This window comes from Triturus cristatus, chromosome 5_2, assembly GCF_964204655.1.
Source record: "Triturus cristatus chromosome 5_2, aTriCri1.1, whole genome shotgun sequence".
In the NCBI taxonomy this organism is placed as follows: domain Eukaryota; kingdom Metazoa; phylum Chordata; class Amphibia; order Caudata; family Salamandridae; genus Triturus; species Triturus cristatus.
Window position 1 is genome coordinate 818,538,656 of NC_140588.1, and position 15,236 is coordinate 818,553,891.

A 15,236-nucleotide genomic window follows, 5' to 3' on the forward strand; every position below is an offset into this window, starting at 1 on the left:
AACCGCACTTTGCTGGGATGGGAAAGGCTTTGTAATGGAGGTTAAGAATCCCAGGAGCATGCCCAAGACACGCAGCATGCAGAATGACGGAAGACCCTCTTTCTCGAATTAACGGAATTGTCCGCTTTAAAATGAAATCAGGGCGCCCTCACAGAGCGCCCAATGCCCCTGGTGTTTTGCTCACGTGAATTCTCTATTTCAACAGTTAACATCTTAATCATGTAAAATGTTAACAATGACTATTTAATGGAAAAAGCACACATCGAAAAATGGTACCTTAACAGAGTACTGGTAATTAATAAAGAGCAGACTAACGAATATGCAAGAAAAATAAGACAAACGTAAAAAGGTGCATTAATATTTGGAAAACCATCATGGAGAATTAGCTTCCTATACCTACCATGGGGTCAAATGCATAGGTTCTAAAACAATATATACATACTCTGAGCATTTATCCAGACTCTGAAGTCTAAATATTATGTTTTTTAATCTATGTTCTGTACCTCTGGTGTGTCCCTGTTTGTATTTGTCAATGTACACACACATATACACATCCACACAGCAGCGACTAGAGCTGCAGTGATGCAAATGACCCATTGGTGATTCCTGGATCAGTGTGTGTCTGCGGTCCTTCCATTGATTCTGGGAGACGGGGCTCGACGGAACACTTGCGAGGTGCGACAATGAACTTCTTATGGGTCTAATGCCTGAATGAGGATTGATTTCCTTTTCTTGAATTCTCCTAAACTCTACACATATATTTCTGTTTCTAGTCATGTTCGAGTGGGGTTTACACACTGTGCTCTGCAGTGGGGCCAGCATCATGGCTCCTGGAGCTAAGGGATGCTCGGTGCGGGGATGCAGGGCGTTGGTTTCCAAGGATGCGAGTCTGTTCCGCAGACCTGCCGTCCTCCTCATTTAAGAAAGAGTGACCACCAGGCTCCAAACAGGCTGCAACCAACCCCAGCGAACGTAAAGACAACAGTCGGTGTTAAGAGTCGGGGCATCAAATACCCTTTGAGGGGGGTAGATAAGAGAGGGGCTGTGCTTAAGTACACATCCGTGTAGGAGTTCTCTTTGTTTACCTCAATTAAACCGAAGACCTACTTTCTGCGCTAAGATCCAAATTCGCAGTAATGTGGTTGTAAAGCTTTGAAAGGAACAGGACAAAAGCACCGACGTGCTGCCTGGAAGCCTGTGGATGGCCATTATTTCCAGCTGCTGGGGGGGTTATTCATTCCACACACAACATTTGACGCTATCCTAGACACATGCAACTGATCCACGTGAAGAAACCCCACGGCAACAAATCAGAGCAAAAAACCGCTCGTAACGAGACGACATGAACGCACGCAGAGATGAACTCCCGCGGCAAGCCCTCCGAGCAGACACGCCTTACCTGAATAAGACTTTCTTAAGCCCAAAGCCATGCTCCTGTTGACGCTGATGCTTCCAGACAGAGCTCCGAGTCCGCATTCGCGCCGGACACAGAGAGCGGAGGAGAGAAACTTTAAGCCATATTTAAAGTATTCTCTAAGGTACTGTCCAGAAGCATCATCTCATACCCGTGGTACAGAGAGATCATTAATGGGCATTAGTGACAGGCCATTATGACTTTCAGAGGTCATTAATGATTCATTAGGTTGCTCTATTGTTCTGGCACTGACGAGCCGTTTCTTTAACCTAAATGCACCGCCCCTTAAAATGTATCTAAACACATTCTTTTTTTATCAGAAAACTGTGCTCTGACGTCTAGAATTACAAAGCAATTACTGAAACTGGACACCGCGCCGCATTACGCGAGCAGTAAACCGGCTGCCTCCTCCGGTGGAGGCAAGCAGGGTTGTGCGTCTGCAACAGCTCGTGATGCACACCCTGAAATTATTGTCTCTGTCAAGCGTGAGTTTTATGTGCCAACCTTTTAGAGGAATTTACAGCCCTTGCTTTTCTGGATGTACGTCAAGATATGATTCGGAGTAAATCATGTCCCCTCCTCTTCCTCCACAATGAAAACAAATATCATATCACACTCCACACTTTTGCTTGTATGGTTAATGCCAGGGCATTTTTTCATATGCATTATATGCAAATATTTAAACAAAACTAGGATCCAAAGATTTACATCTACGCAATAAAGTGAATTCACATTGAAGTGAATGATGGCTAGTAGGAGCGTTGTTTCTCTGTGCAAAATCTTTGTAACATGCAATCAGTGAGGGAGTAAAGTGTTCTCTTGCGTCACTTTTACTGTACTGTGGTAATACTATGGAATTATGGGCACGGTTTACTTAACTGGCAATATGATTTTCAATAACTTTTTTGCCTTTCAGATTGGTTAACACGTCTTTGCATCCGTTGTGCTATTGCTTTAGGACCGTGGCGCGCATAGTACGACCCGCAGGCCCCAGCGGCCCGGCACGCATCCATTGGCGGCCGGCGGACCCTGCTGTGTCTACATTTCTAGTGAGGCCGGCAGTAAACACAGATGACCGCAGGAGCATACATAGGGATTACGTATTAAATAGGTATTCACTACGTATGCTCCTGCACCCATTTTCCTGTGTTTACTGCCGGCCTCTGTGACCTCACATCACCCTCGGAAAGCTTCCCAAAAGGCCCTTTAAGAGTCAGCTGTAGGTGCTTTCAAAGCTGACTTTTAAAGAACCTTTCGGGAAGCTTCCTGTTTGGACAGATAGAGGCAGGGACAGATAGAGGCATGGACAGACAGACAGATAAAGACAGGCAGAGACAGATAGAGACAGATACAGAGACAGAGATAGATAGAGACAGACAGAGACAGACAGAGATAGAGACGGATAGAGACAGATAGAGGCAAATACAGATAGAGACAGATAGGGACAGAGACAGATAGAGACAGAGACAGACAGGGAGAGACAGATAGTGACAGAGACAGATAGGGACAGAGACAGATAGGGACAGAGACAGATAGGTACAGAGACAGAGATAGATAGAGACAGATAAAGACAGGGACAGACAGACAGGGACAGACAGACAGGAACAGACAGACAGGGATAGAGAGAGACAGATAGAGACAGGGACAGACAGAGATACATAGAGACAGTGAGAATGAATGAGTGAATGAATGAAATAAAATGTAGAAAGCGCGATGGCTACCCGGAGGCCTTCCAGCACTACAGACAGGTACAAGAGACAGAACAGTAGGGGTGACTACAGATCTAAAACAGCCACGTTTTTAAGAGTTTTCGGAATGAGAGCAAATTAGACTCTTTCCGCAGTAAAAGTGGGAGGGCATTCCAACCGATGGCACCATTATATGAGAAGGTGCACCCACCACATCTGGCTCTCCTTATTCTGGGTTGAAGGGCAAGGAAAGCGGTAGTTGACCAAAGGTCTCTCCTCGGTTGATAAGGAATGATCAGAGATTGGAGAATGGATGGGCCATTCTTCCAAAAGGCTTTATGGGCCAGGCACATAGCCTTAAACTGAATCCTTTCCCTGATCGGCAGCCAGTGCAAGTTCCTTAGAGCTTGTTTAACGGGCTGCCGACAAGGAATATGCAGGAGCCTGCGGGCGGCGCAGTTCTGAATAATTTGGAGCTTGTTGATGGTATACTACGGGGCTCCCAGGTATAAAGCATTCCCATAATCCAAACAGGAGAGGATCAGCGCTTGAACCATGATTTTTCTGGCATGGAAAGGGAGAAGGGGAGAACCTTTTGGAGCATCCTTAGTAGACCAAAGCAAGTTGCTGAAAGCTTAGTTGCCTGTTGATTGAAGGTAAGAGAGCAATCCAGCCATACACCAAGGCTCTTAATCTGGTCTTTAGGAGCCGGGGCAGGGCTTAGGCAGTCTGGCCAGAGAGATGGCGGATTAAAGGAAGGGGAGTTTCCCAGGAGCATAGGCTCCGTCTTGTCCCCATTGAGTTTGAGGCATGAGAGTTCCATCCATTTGGCCACCTCCTCTAGGCAACAGCCTAGGGTGCTAGATGACCCCTCAGGGTGGTTGAGTGCCACCACGAGCTGTGTATCATCTGCATAGGTGATGATTTTTATGCCAAATGGATGGACAATCTCTGCCAGGGGTCTCATATAAACATTAAACAGTGTGGGGTTCAGGGCAGAGCCCTGGAGAACCCCACAACTGAGAGGCAACTGGTTGGAGACAACATTTCCCTAAAAAACCCTAAAGGAGCGATTGCTGAGAAAAGACCGCAACCATGCTACTGCCGATGCGGATACTCCTAGATTCCTGAGTCTAAGGATCAGAGTGTTATGGTTAGCAGTATCAAAAGCAGCACTGAGATCAAGAAGGATAATTGCCGCTGTGCCCCCTTGATCTAGAATCCTTCTTGCTTCCTCTGTCACTGCAAGAAGGGCCCAGTCTGGTAAGGGTGAAGGAGATTGTTAGACTCCAGAAAGGCTACAAGAGATAGAGACAGAGACAGAGACAGATAGAGACAGAGACAGACAGAGACAGACAGAGACAGATAGAGAGAGGGACAGATAGAGACAGAGACAGATGGAGACAGAGACAGATAGAGACAGGGACAGACAGAGAGAGAGACAGACAGAGACAGACAGAGACAGATAGAGGGGGAACAACCTTTACAACGCAACTTTTACAACGCACTACCATTACAACGAAACTATTACAACGCAAAATCTGTTACAACGCATGCCATTACAACGCAAGTCTTTACATCGACTTGCACTAGATGGCGTGCTAACATTAAAAATAGTGTAGTTTACTATCCAAACACCTTCCCTACTGCAACGTGGACTGGAGTTAGAATAGTAAATTACCCTTTTTTAATGTTAGCACGCCATCTACTGCAAGTCGATGTAAAGATTTGCGTTGTAAAGACTTGCGTTGTAACAGATTTTGCGTTGTAAAAAATGCGTTGTAACGGCATGCGTTGTAAAAGCATGCGTTGTAACGTCATACATCCCAGATAGAGACAGAGAAAGAGACAGATAAAGACAGATATAGAGACAGATTTAGAGGCAGATAGATACAAAGTCGAATAGAGTCAGACAGATAGAGACAGAGAGAGTCAGACAGATAGAGACAGAGAGAGACAGACAGATCGTGACAGAGATAGAGACAGAAAGAGAGACAGACGAATAGAGTAAGAGACAGACAGAGACAGATAGAGATAGAGACAGATGGAGACAGATGGCGACAGAGACAGACAGAGACAGATAGAGAGAGAGAGAGAGAGAGAGAGAGAGAGATAGAGATAGCGAGAGAGATAGAGTTAGATAGAGAGAGAGAGAGAGAGATAGGTAGAGAGAGAGAGAGAGAAGGTGTAAGATAGAGAGAGAGATAGATACAGAGAAAGAGAAAGAGAGATAGATAGATGTGTGTATTCCAAGTCTGGTGGCTCAGTGGACAAATGCATCTGCTTCAGGGGCTTGTGTTCATCCTTATGGTTACAGTTTTCTTTTTGCTTTAGCCCCACCCCCCACTGACCCCACCCCCACCGGTGCGGACCTCGGCTACAAACCACACTGTAAATTTGGCCCCGACAGAAAGTTTGTGAGTATTAATGCTTTAGAAAGTGCAAATGTTGAATGTTAGTGTTCAGTCTCTGCAGTGGCGGCCGGTACAGATAAGAGCGGTGTGGCGGGGCGGGATGGTGAGGAAGTTGACAGATGACAGGATAGGTAACATTAAATAAAAAAAGTAATACAACCACTTACCACTTACCTTGTGCTCGCAATGTGGCGAGTGCAAGGTAAGTGGTTTTATTCCTCACTTCTGGGAATTGTTTTTTCAGCTATCATGATATGTGTTATCGTTTATATGAGCCACTGTGTAGTCAATATGTATGAGAGGAAGGCTGAGCTGGCCGTGTTTTTATCCACTGCCTTATTCATCCAAAGCTTGTGATTTCGTTTTGGAGATTCCTCTCAGTTAGTGCTGTGCATTAATAACTGGAAAATTGTCTACTGAATGGGACCACCCTTACCTCAGTTTCAAGTTCAAGAACTCCACCATATCCATCACAATCATAATAGTGTTCCAATTAAAGTATTAAATCAGCAATACTACAAGGGAGTTAGGATAGGTAAATAGGAGCAAAAGACACATGATTTTATAAGAAAATAAAGTGAATCATCTACAGACTTATATTCATTACACAGCATGCAACTAATATATTTGTTTCATGAGGTGGATTAGTAACGGTATATAATATATTGCAACAGATATCCGCAACCTTGAGGCTAACAACATTTGGTACTTCTTGAGTGCCTACTTGACTGAATAATCCCACACAGCTGGATTCACAACGGTAAACCTACAGTTTTGTGTAAGTTTACATTTGCTGTAGTAACTTTACTACTGTTTTAGTATTCACAACCTGCAAGTACAATTATACTCTAAGTAAAATTACTAGCCGTTAAAGTGCACTCATAGGTGTGAATACCAAAACAGTAGTAAAGTTACTACAGCAAGTGTAAATTTACACACACGTTTAAGTTGAACTTTGTGGATCAGGCTCTGTGAATCAGGCCTGCTGGGCATGATTCACAAAAGTAAACTTAGTGGCCGCTCCTCCGCTAAGGCGGAGGAGCGTCGCCCCACTGCTATTTGAGAAATGCAAAAAGAAAATGATACTAACAAGACATTATTATCATTATGTTTTCTGCGCAGGACTGGAGCCAGGCAGATCGCGGAAGTCTGGACAAAGTGAGGAGTGGTTTTCACTCCCTATGTGCGCATGAATGTTTGACCAGCTCTTTTGGCAGGCCAAATGTTCATGCACACTTAGCATGTTCTCCATCTCGCTGTGTCGCACAGCCCAATGGAGAACGTGCCCAGGCTCCCATGCACTGCCAGAGCAGCAAAACAGGTCACTCAGACCAATCACGACGCTGCGCATGCAGAGTCATGATTGACTGGGAGTGTCTGCTTCTGGTGCTGCCAGTGCAGACAAGAGGACAAAGGAGAGGAGTGTGGCTGTGGCTGCGGGCAAAGGTCATGTAAATTCAATTTGTTTTTATTTATCCGCCCCACCACTCCCATCCTGAGGCAGCCGCAGTTGAGTGAAGTTACAATTTGTAGTAAGTTTACTACTCTTTTGGTAAACTTAGACAAAAGTGTAAATTTACCTTTGTGAATGAGTCTGAATGCAGGGTTAAGAGCATCACTCCAACAAACTACTGTATAGAAGCAGAAATTTGGCAGTATTGAGTTTTACCTGGGAAAATGTGATGTCTGTACAGTATCATTTAAATCTTCAGATTATTGATCTGTGGGTTAAGTAAGTTGGTCCATACATTTATATTGTCAGTGGCTGCCACTATCAAAAAGTTTTTACATCAAGATTACATTTAGTTAAAAAGTCTGCATTAGATCTTCACCTCTATTCATGTATGGTACATACCCTTGCAGTTCCTTGCAACCTGTGGACTGTGAAGTTTATAACTATTTAATGAATGTGGCTGATATGTTTCCAAGTCTGTTGTAGTTAATGGCTTCTTTTCAATGCCTTCCTGTTCTTTTTAATCATGTAGCCCTCCTATTGAGATTCCTTTTAGTCTAGACTCTTTTGTATGAAATGTTTCACCCCAATTGGCCTTCCAACATATGCCATTCCTCCTCAGAGACCACCATCCTTACGTTATAATCAGTAGCCTGGATTGTTTATACAGAGGGTCCGATTACGATGAGTGTCGGAAAGCCTCCGACACTAATCGACGGTTTCACTTCCGACCGCCTAATTACAATTTAGGCGGTCGGAATGGAAACCGGCCAGTCATTCTGGATGGATTCTGATGAGCTCAAGGAGCCCTTCGGCCAGTCGGACACCGGCCCATAATCCCAATGGACGGCGTTTCCGCCATTGGGATTATGATGCTCGGTCTCCCACAGGCTATCCATGCCTGGCTTTCTGACATGGAAAGCCTGTAGGATTGTGAGTTTGGGGGCCCCTAGCAGGGTCCCCTTCTCCCTGAGGCCTCAGGTTGGGGGCAGAGGGGGCACCCATGGTGCCCACCTGTTGATCCCTCCACCGCGTGGCAGGCACCTCAAGGTCCCTGCACCGTGTGGCAGCCTCAAGGTGCCAGCCACACTGTGCAGGGAGGAACACATTATCCCTTTTCTCTATGGGTGCTTGTGCTACGGCTGGTTTACATGGTGCGGGGACTGCAGGCGCATTGTAATTACAGAGGTCGGTCAGTCCCAAGACCGTGAAGGTGTCGGTCGGAGGCAACTCCAACTGACATCGTTGACCACAGTTGTTAAATGTATATAATGCAACATTGTTTTATCTTTTGCATCAAACACAGTAGAGTCTCTCTTGAAAGATGTTCATACTGATCTGAGTAATGTTGACACTTCATTTTGGCTAAAAGAATTAGCGCTGAAAACTGTGACAGAGGAACATCTCAGATTTCCCAAACAAGAAAGAACCTTGTGGTTGAGGAAAGTAAAATTGAAAATGAATAAAACGTTGCAGGCATCGTCAAGAACATTTATTTTCATTTTCTATACAACATACATTGGCTAGGAATTAGAATGCTTTGGGGTTTCTGGCATAGCTACTCACATAAACAGAAATGTGCATCACTATACACTTATTGGGCCTCCTTCACAAAACAATGGGTATGCATTCATTCAATGTGGGTGTATATGTAAAGTCATTTGAGAAGTCAACAGCCCTATCCTGCTTTTAAGAGTACACATTTTGGAAATATGATATCACTTGGAAATGGGAAAAATGGGGTACGAAGGGCTATTAACGACATTTATCTGCCTTCCCACAAACAGCAAACTCTAACCCTCACAAATTGCCTATCCTCTTCTTTTGGGTTTTACTCTTTCCAAGCATATACATTCTACACATTTCTATAGGTTTTACTGTATAGTAAAGGAAAGAAAATTATTCAATATGTTCTAACGCCATTATGAATCTAAATTTATGAACAATAATAATGATAGATCCCGGGGTATGGATGCCTCCCAATGAGGAGGCTCTCGCCCCAATACACCATGCCATTATTGATACATAATCATCCTGTTGCCATCATCATCCCCTATGTTGCCCGACTTCCACCCAAATGAACTGTAGAGGGCCATCCTGAGGGGCAGAGTGTTGACAGAGATTTGGTGCATGCATAGATTGACCAGTTGGAACCAGGACTGTGAAGACTGGTAGAGACCTGCATCTGAAAAAGGAATTAGACCAGGAATTATGTATTTCCAAGCAGGAAAGAGGCTGGCTGTCCTCTGCGTGTAGCAAAGGCATCCAGGGGTGCCCATGGGAATGCTGCAACAAGAGAAGAGATGAAACTGCCTAGGCACTGGAATTAGAATGGAAATGGAAGGCTGAAAGTGTGCCATCCCCTGACCTTGGATGCTGGGTATTTTCCTAGCTAGGACTCCTGGAGCTCTGTTGACACCCCAGCAGAGGAGATACTGGGCTCTGCTACAAAAGACTTCTGAAGGTATAAGGAACTCAGGGGCAGATGTACAACTGTTTTTTGCGGTCACAAATGGGTATTTGGCCCATTTTCGACTGCAAAATAGGTCAGCCCCATGTACAAACCATATTTTGCGAGTCGCTAACCTATTAGAGACTCACAAAATATGGTTTGCGACTCGCTATTAGGAAGGGGCGTGCCAAGGGCATCCCTTCCTAATAGCGAGTCCATCACCCATGTAAGATTGTTTTGCGACCGCATTTGCGGTCACAAAATACTCGCAGTTTACCACCCTTTCCAAAAGGGTGGTAAGCCACTCGCAAACAGGAAGGGCTCCCCAGGGGACCCCTTACCCTTTCTGAATGGGTGCATAAATATTTTTAAGAGCAGTCAGTGGTCCCAGAGACCACTGCCTGCCCTTAAAAAATGAAACTGAAAAGTTTCATTTTTCTGTTTTTAAATGCATCCCATTTTCCTTTAAGGAAAACGGGCCGCATTTAAAAAGAATTTCTTATTTAAAAAACAGTCACAGACATGGTGGTCTGCTCACCCTAGCAGGCCACCATCCCTGTGAGTGGGAGCCATTTTCAGTGGGGTTGTGACAGCCTCATGAACATTAATGAGGCATGCAATTTGCAACCCCATTGGGAATCACAAACAGTGCCTGAGACACTGTTATACATTCATTTTTGCAAAATGCAAATTGCGAGTCACAATTTTACGCAATTTGCGACTCGCAAAAATGAATGGCTATACATATGTCCCTAGGTTGCTGGGAGGGTGGAGAAAAGAGTTGATAAAAAGAGGGGGTTCAATATTTCCTCCCCCATGGCGGATGCAATGCTTACATTGGGATAGCTTCACTAATTAATACCTTTAGTGGTGTATTAAGTGAAATGCCCTTGGGCTTCTGTGTCACCCCATTGTTCAACCTAAACTGAACTGAGAAGAGCCAGCCCCCAGATCAGACTGGATGGCATAATCCTTAGTCCTGGATCAATTCAGGTAAGGCAGACAAATTGAAGCCATAGCGGACAAGCAAATTCACCCAGTCCCATGATAATCTAATAGTACTTCTTTGACCCATCTGAGGCGTGCTATATGAAAACAAATCATAAAGACTGAGGATGAGATCTATTTCTGAGTAAATGTTAAAGTGTTTCGCAGTCTAGCTGGCCTGAATTATACTTTAAAGGAATTGTACTTGGGCTAAATCATTACAAACGTGTGATCCATATTTCTCCTGGAATGTGAGACTGTCCTCTATAGCTTGTTCTGGTAGTGGCAAACACTCTAACAGAAATATGGGATGAGAATGGAAGATGGGAAGAGAAAAGATGATGGGAGGAGACCACCCCCCACCAAACCATCTCAAAACCAGAAACAAAACAGAGCTACAACGTGAAATGTAGTACTGGGTGCAAGATATCCTAGAAAAGCATTAGAACACAACATCAACACTGTGGTAATTGGCTTTAATCTTCTTCAAGACTACTTAAGTAAAATATTTAACAGAGTTGTGTAGGTTGAGAATGTAACATATAAAGCCAAGTAAAAGGACAACATTTCTAATGGAACTGTAGACAGGCTTCAGTAAATCTCGTTTCAGTTGACAGTGGTGATTGAAGATGCTGAAGAGCAATTAAGATGCATTAATCTTTGACTTGCAGTGGTCTCCTAAAAGTCAGAGGCCCGGAATGTTGCTCTATTTGCCCAAGACTGGTCCATAAGCAGCTTCAACCTTGAGTCCTATACGTAATCTACTTGGTAGAGAGAATCTACTAGAGCCTTGGCACATATACCTTGTCTAAGAGCACCACCTATAGTGAATACTGACCAGCTCCTCTATTTCAGAGCAGAAATAACATTATGCAAGCAGTCAGATCCCATGAACCAGTGCGGGACAAGAATGTCAAGATACGTTTGCTCCCTGAATTTACACAAACTGTGCAGCCGCTGAGTCACACATATGAAGCAGTATAGAAATAACAGAGAAAAAGTTAAATCAATTATATGATGGGATTCATGGCCATGCTTCACATTCCTGCTGCGGGATAAAACTTGCACTACATTAACACTAGTGACACCTAGGAATCGTGGGAAGGATGGCAAACAAATGGAAGCCCCAATCAAAATGACTATCAAAGAGCCTGGGATGGCTACTTGACCTGGGAATGGCTCCACCCTCTCCGCCTGGACCCAAGGAGGAGGCAATGAGGTTGGACTGTACCAAGAAGCAGATAGGGCTCAGCTGGCACCTCTGACTGACCAAAATATATGGAGACAGCAGATTCAATTTGATGAGGTTATGGAAGATATTGAAGAACAGACATCATGAATGGCTGACAGTATAGGACATTGGCTAATTAAATTGCTGACCATCACCGGTTACATGTCCAGACCGTTGTTTTGAATATGCTTCCCGTGATTTTAGAAGACATGCAAATATGAAAAGTGTATGGGGATTGTGGGATGGCATGAAAATGATATTTTGAATGAGCATGGTGGAACTTTGGGTGGGCGACATGCAAATAAGATGTTGTTTTAATTTTCTATTTGGTAGGCATCCCCAATGAGATATTACATAGTACAAAGTCTTATATAACACAGTGTAAAATTAGGTCCGTATGTTTGGGCTGCAGACACTTCACAAATTTGGGGTGATGTTATGTGTGTTACCCATGCACGAGGTCATAGAAGGGGAGTGGTAAAAATTATGTTTTATCATAGGGCCTTTAATATCAGAATCGATTATATTTTCATTGGGGAAATGCATAACTGACACAGTACACTTCAGAATGGGATGATGACAATAATTTCTTTAATGGATCAGAAACAATGCATGTTTATGATACATACATATGATATGAATGGGATTGACCAGAAAATTAAGAGAGGGAATCACAAAGTATGAATAGATATAAATTTGATGTGGTAATGCTTCGGTAGATATGTCTGGTGGCTAATAAATGCAGCCTTTTGGATACAAGCAGCACACCCTATTAATACATACAGGATTAAGGTCTTGGTCATAAGAGGCTGATACTCTTTTGGGGGAACAGCGTAATTTAAGATGGATTGCTCTGTTGATCTGGTGGGATAATGATGCTGATAAAGGTGTACCTGCCCCCTGGATTTCAAGCACATATGTAAGAGAGACCTAGGACAAAATTGCTACAAACACCACACATGCTATTGAGAAAGGGTTGTGAATTCAACCTAGTAATGGAAGAACGCTTGGAAAGATCGGCAAAGGTGGGGCTAGTAGGAGAGGGTGAACAAATTCAGCATGGCACTAGACAACATTGGAGAAACGCTCCCCAGGAAAAAACTCAATGCTCCTTCTCAAAAATGATAAATGGAATCTTAATTTATTATTTAATTTACTTCTATCAAAAGCCCAACCTTGCAGTTTAAAGATAAGCCATATCTTCTTTGGGGTATTTGAGACCACTCTCCCCCTGATAATGTCACTGTTGGCTAAATCAACCCATGAAGTGGACGGTTGGAAGCTGCACACATGGGGATTATGTAACAAAGAAATCAAGCAGGATCTGACTTCCTCCGTGGAGTGTTACTTTAAGGAAATCATGGGCATTGCTCAGTCACCCTAGGCGAACACTTCCCATCTGCAAATGGCTTACCGCCTCCTTTGAGGAGGTGGTAAAAGATTAATGTTTTGTGACCGAAATTCAGATGCAAAATATTAATACATACCATTCAATTCCGCATTTGAAAGGGATGTCCAAACACACCTTTTGAAGTACCAAATCAGTAATTGGTTGCAAATCCAAATTGCAAGTCTGTAACATGTTGCTGAATCACTACTTGGAAATCATACATCAGAAAAAGCCTTTTTGTAGTTGCAAACCTATTTACTACCACAACAAGCATTAAAAATGCAATAGGTCTCGTCTTTCATTAAGTTAAAGCCATTTGATTTGCTATACAACAGCATTAGCAAAGCAAATCGCTTTAACTTAATCAAAGGCGAGACCTATTGCATTTTCAATGCTTGTTTTTCACAGGAATTGGTACTGGCCAGTGAGTGCAAGATGGCATCTTGTCTAACTCATTGGTGCAAGAACATGATTTTCATCAACTGAAAACGACTTCTTCCACTAGTTACGGAAAACAAAATCCGGTGCACAAATCCCTGATTAACGGTTCAACGTTGCTCAGTCATCAACACAGTGCGTGGAATCTCTTGTCAGCACATTACTCCCAAATGTTCCCAGGTCAGACATATTAGGCATACCCCAACCACAAATAAAGGTCTGGCTGTCTCCGGAGGGTTTCAGCAATATAACACCTAATGTGCGGCATTTGCATACCATATAGATTACAGTTCATTAGCATAACTCTGTCCTGTGTTATGCTGTGGTCACAGCTACAGCTCCCAGCTCAGCCTGCAGTGGGTGGTGACGGAGTACGTGCATGACCTGGCATACACCAGAAGTTGAAAAGCAGTGGCGTAACAAAACCAGAGGGGGGACCCCCCCGCAAAGTACATGGAGGGGGGGGCTCACACTCCGGACCCAGTCAGGAGCTCTCAGGCAAGTGGCCCTCTGCTCGTACTAGTACCAGCAAGGGCCCCCTGGAGCTCAGGCCTCTTCCACACCACAGGCGCTGCAGAAGCTTTTGTTACACCACTGTGGAGAAATGGTGAAAATGGAGCCGGAGCCCGCTCTCAGCCCTGTGCACAAGCAGTGCTACTGCTAGGGAAAGGCAAAAACAGGCAGCTGCCTAGGGGCCAACAGTGGAGTTTCCAGATGCTGCAAGTGTTGCGCTCGGTGGCAAATGGTGCTATGAGGCAGCTCATTGTCTGCACAAGCCTGCCTGCCTCACCTGAAACTGAGTGGGGAAACTAACATTGGCAAAGCCAATAGGTCTTACCTCTAGCAATGGTTTTTAGTGATGCGGTGGTAAAGAGGAACAAATGGCGAACATAGGCTGGAGTTCTAATCATGGTGTGTTTGGACGAATGCACCATACTGTACAAAGGTCTATGAATGGGAGTGGAGGCAGCTTCTGTGGGGGCGATGCAAGAAAGTATACCCCACTAGCAACAAAGTAAACTCCTAGTCAAAGTTTCTACACATTATACAAGGCCTTCTTCAGGACGGAGTGTTGTCAAAGGGGCCAGAAAATAACACACTTGTAGTGATAATAGCTGTGGGCGCAGTGGAGTGGGGCATTCTTTGTGGTGGGAGCCTGCAGAGTGAGGGTGGTTCAGCCTCTGAGCTGGACATGACCTTGCTCTTGCCTGCTGGACCTCGGATGGCTGGACATGCAGCAGGGCAGGAGGGGCATTGGTGGCAGTCACTGGAGGAATAGGAGGGTTGATGGTCCACCAGGTAGTAGAGGCAGCTGAATTCTATAGGGCGGCTCATATTTGGTGCTGAGGTGGATGAGGCACTATGTCTGGATACTGACTTTTATATACAACTAAACTGCAACTTGACCTGTTCCTTCTGAAGGGTGGTAGTGATGGTGAATGCAAAAATGACTGCCCCCTATGAATTACTTTATTACTGATTGTCAGCCATGAAGGACTGAGTTAGAAGTGCCATCAATATATCACTCTTTTCCCTCTGAACAATTTCACTTGGGCATTCTGTAGCTGAGAATGAAGTTTAGAAAACCTCATAATTATGGAAGTGTTGACCTTGCCATACCTTTGTATTGTAACTTTGCTTATAACTCTGTAACTGTGTTTCATGTGAACTGTTCTAATGTACGGCACTCCAATACCCCTCGGGTCATTTTTCAGCTATATAAATGCGTGCTATAATGTAAGAAATAAAGTCAAAAAGTCAAAAGTACA

General features: G+C 44.1%; 1 protein-coding gene across 8 annotated transcripts in view; it reads right to left on the reverse strand.

The window, feature by feature from the left end:
• FGF13 (fibroblast growth factor 13) overlaps window positions 1-15,236 on the reverse strand; it is a 984,800-nt gene that overhangs the window by 366,183 nt on the left and 603,381 nt on the right. Inside the window, exon 1 of one of the 8 annotated variants that reach the window (XM_085607982.1) lies at window positions 1,400-1,536. The exons of the other annotated variants lie outside the window; for them this stretch is intronic. Coding sequence (XP_085464108.1) covers window positions 1,400-1,430 — 31 coding nt within the window. The 5' untranslated portion in view covers window positions 1,431-1,536. Of the gene's footprint in view, window positions 1-1,399; window positions 1,537-15,236 lie in introns of those variants that run through there. 8 annotated transcript variants of the gene reach the window in all.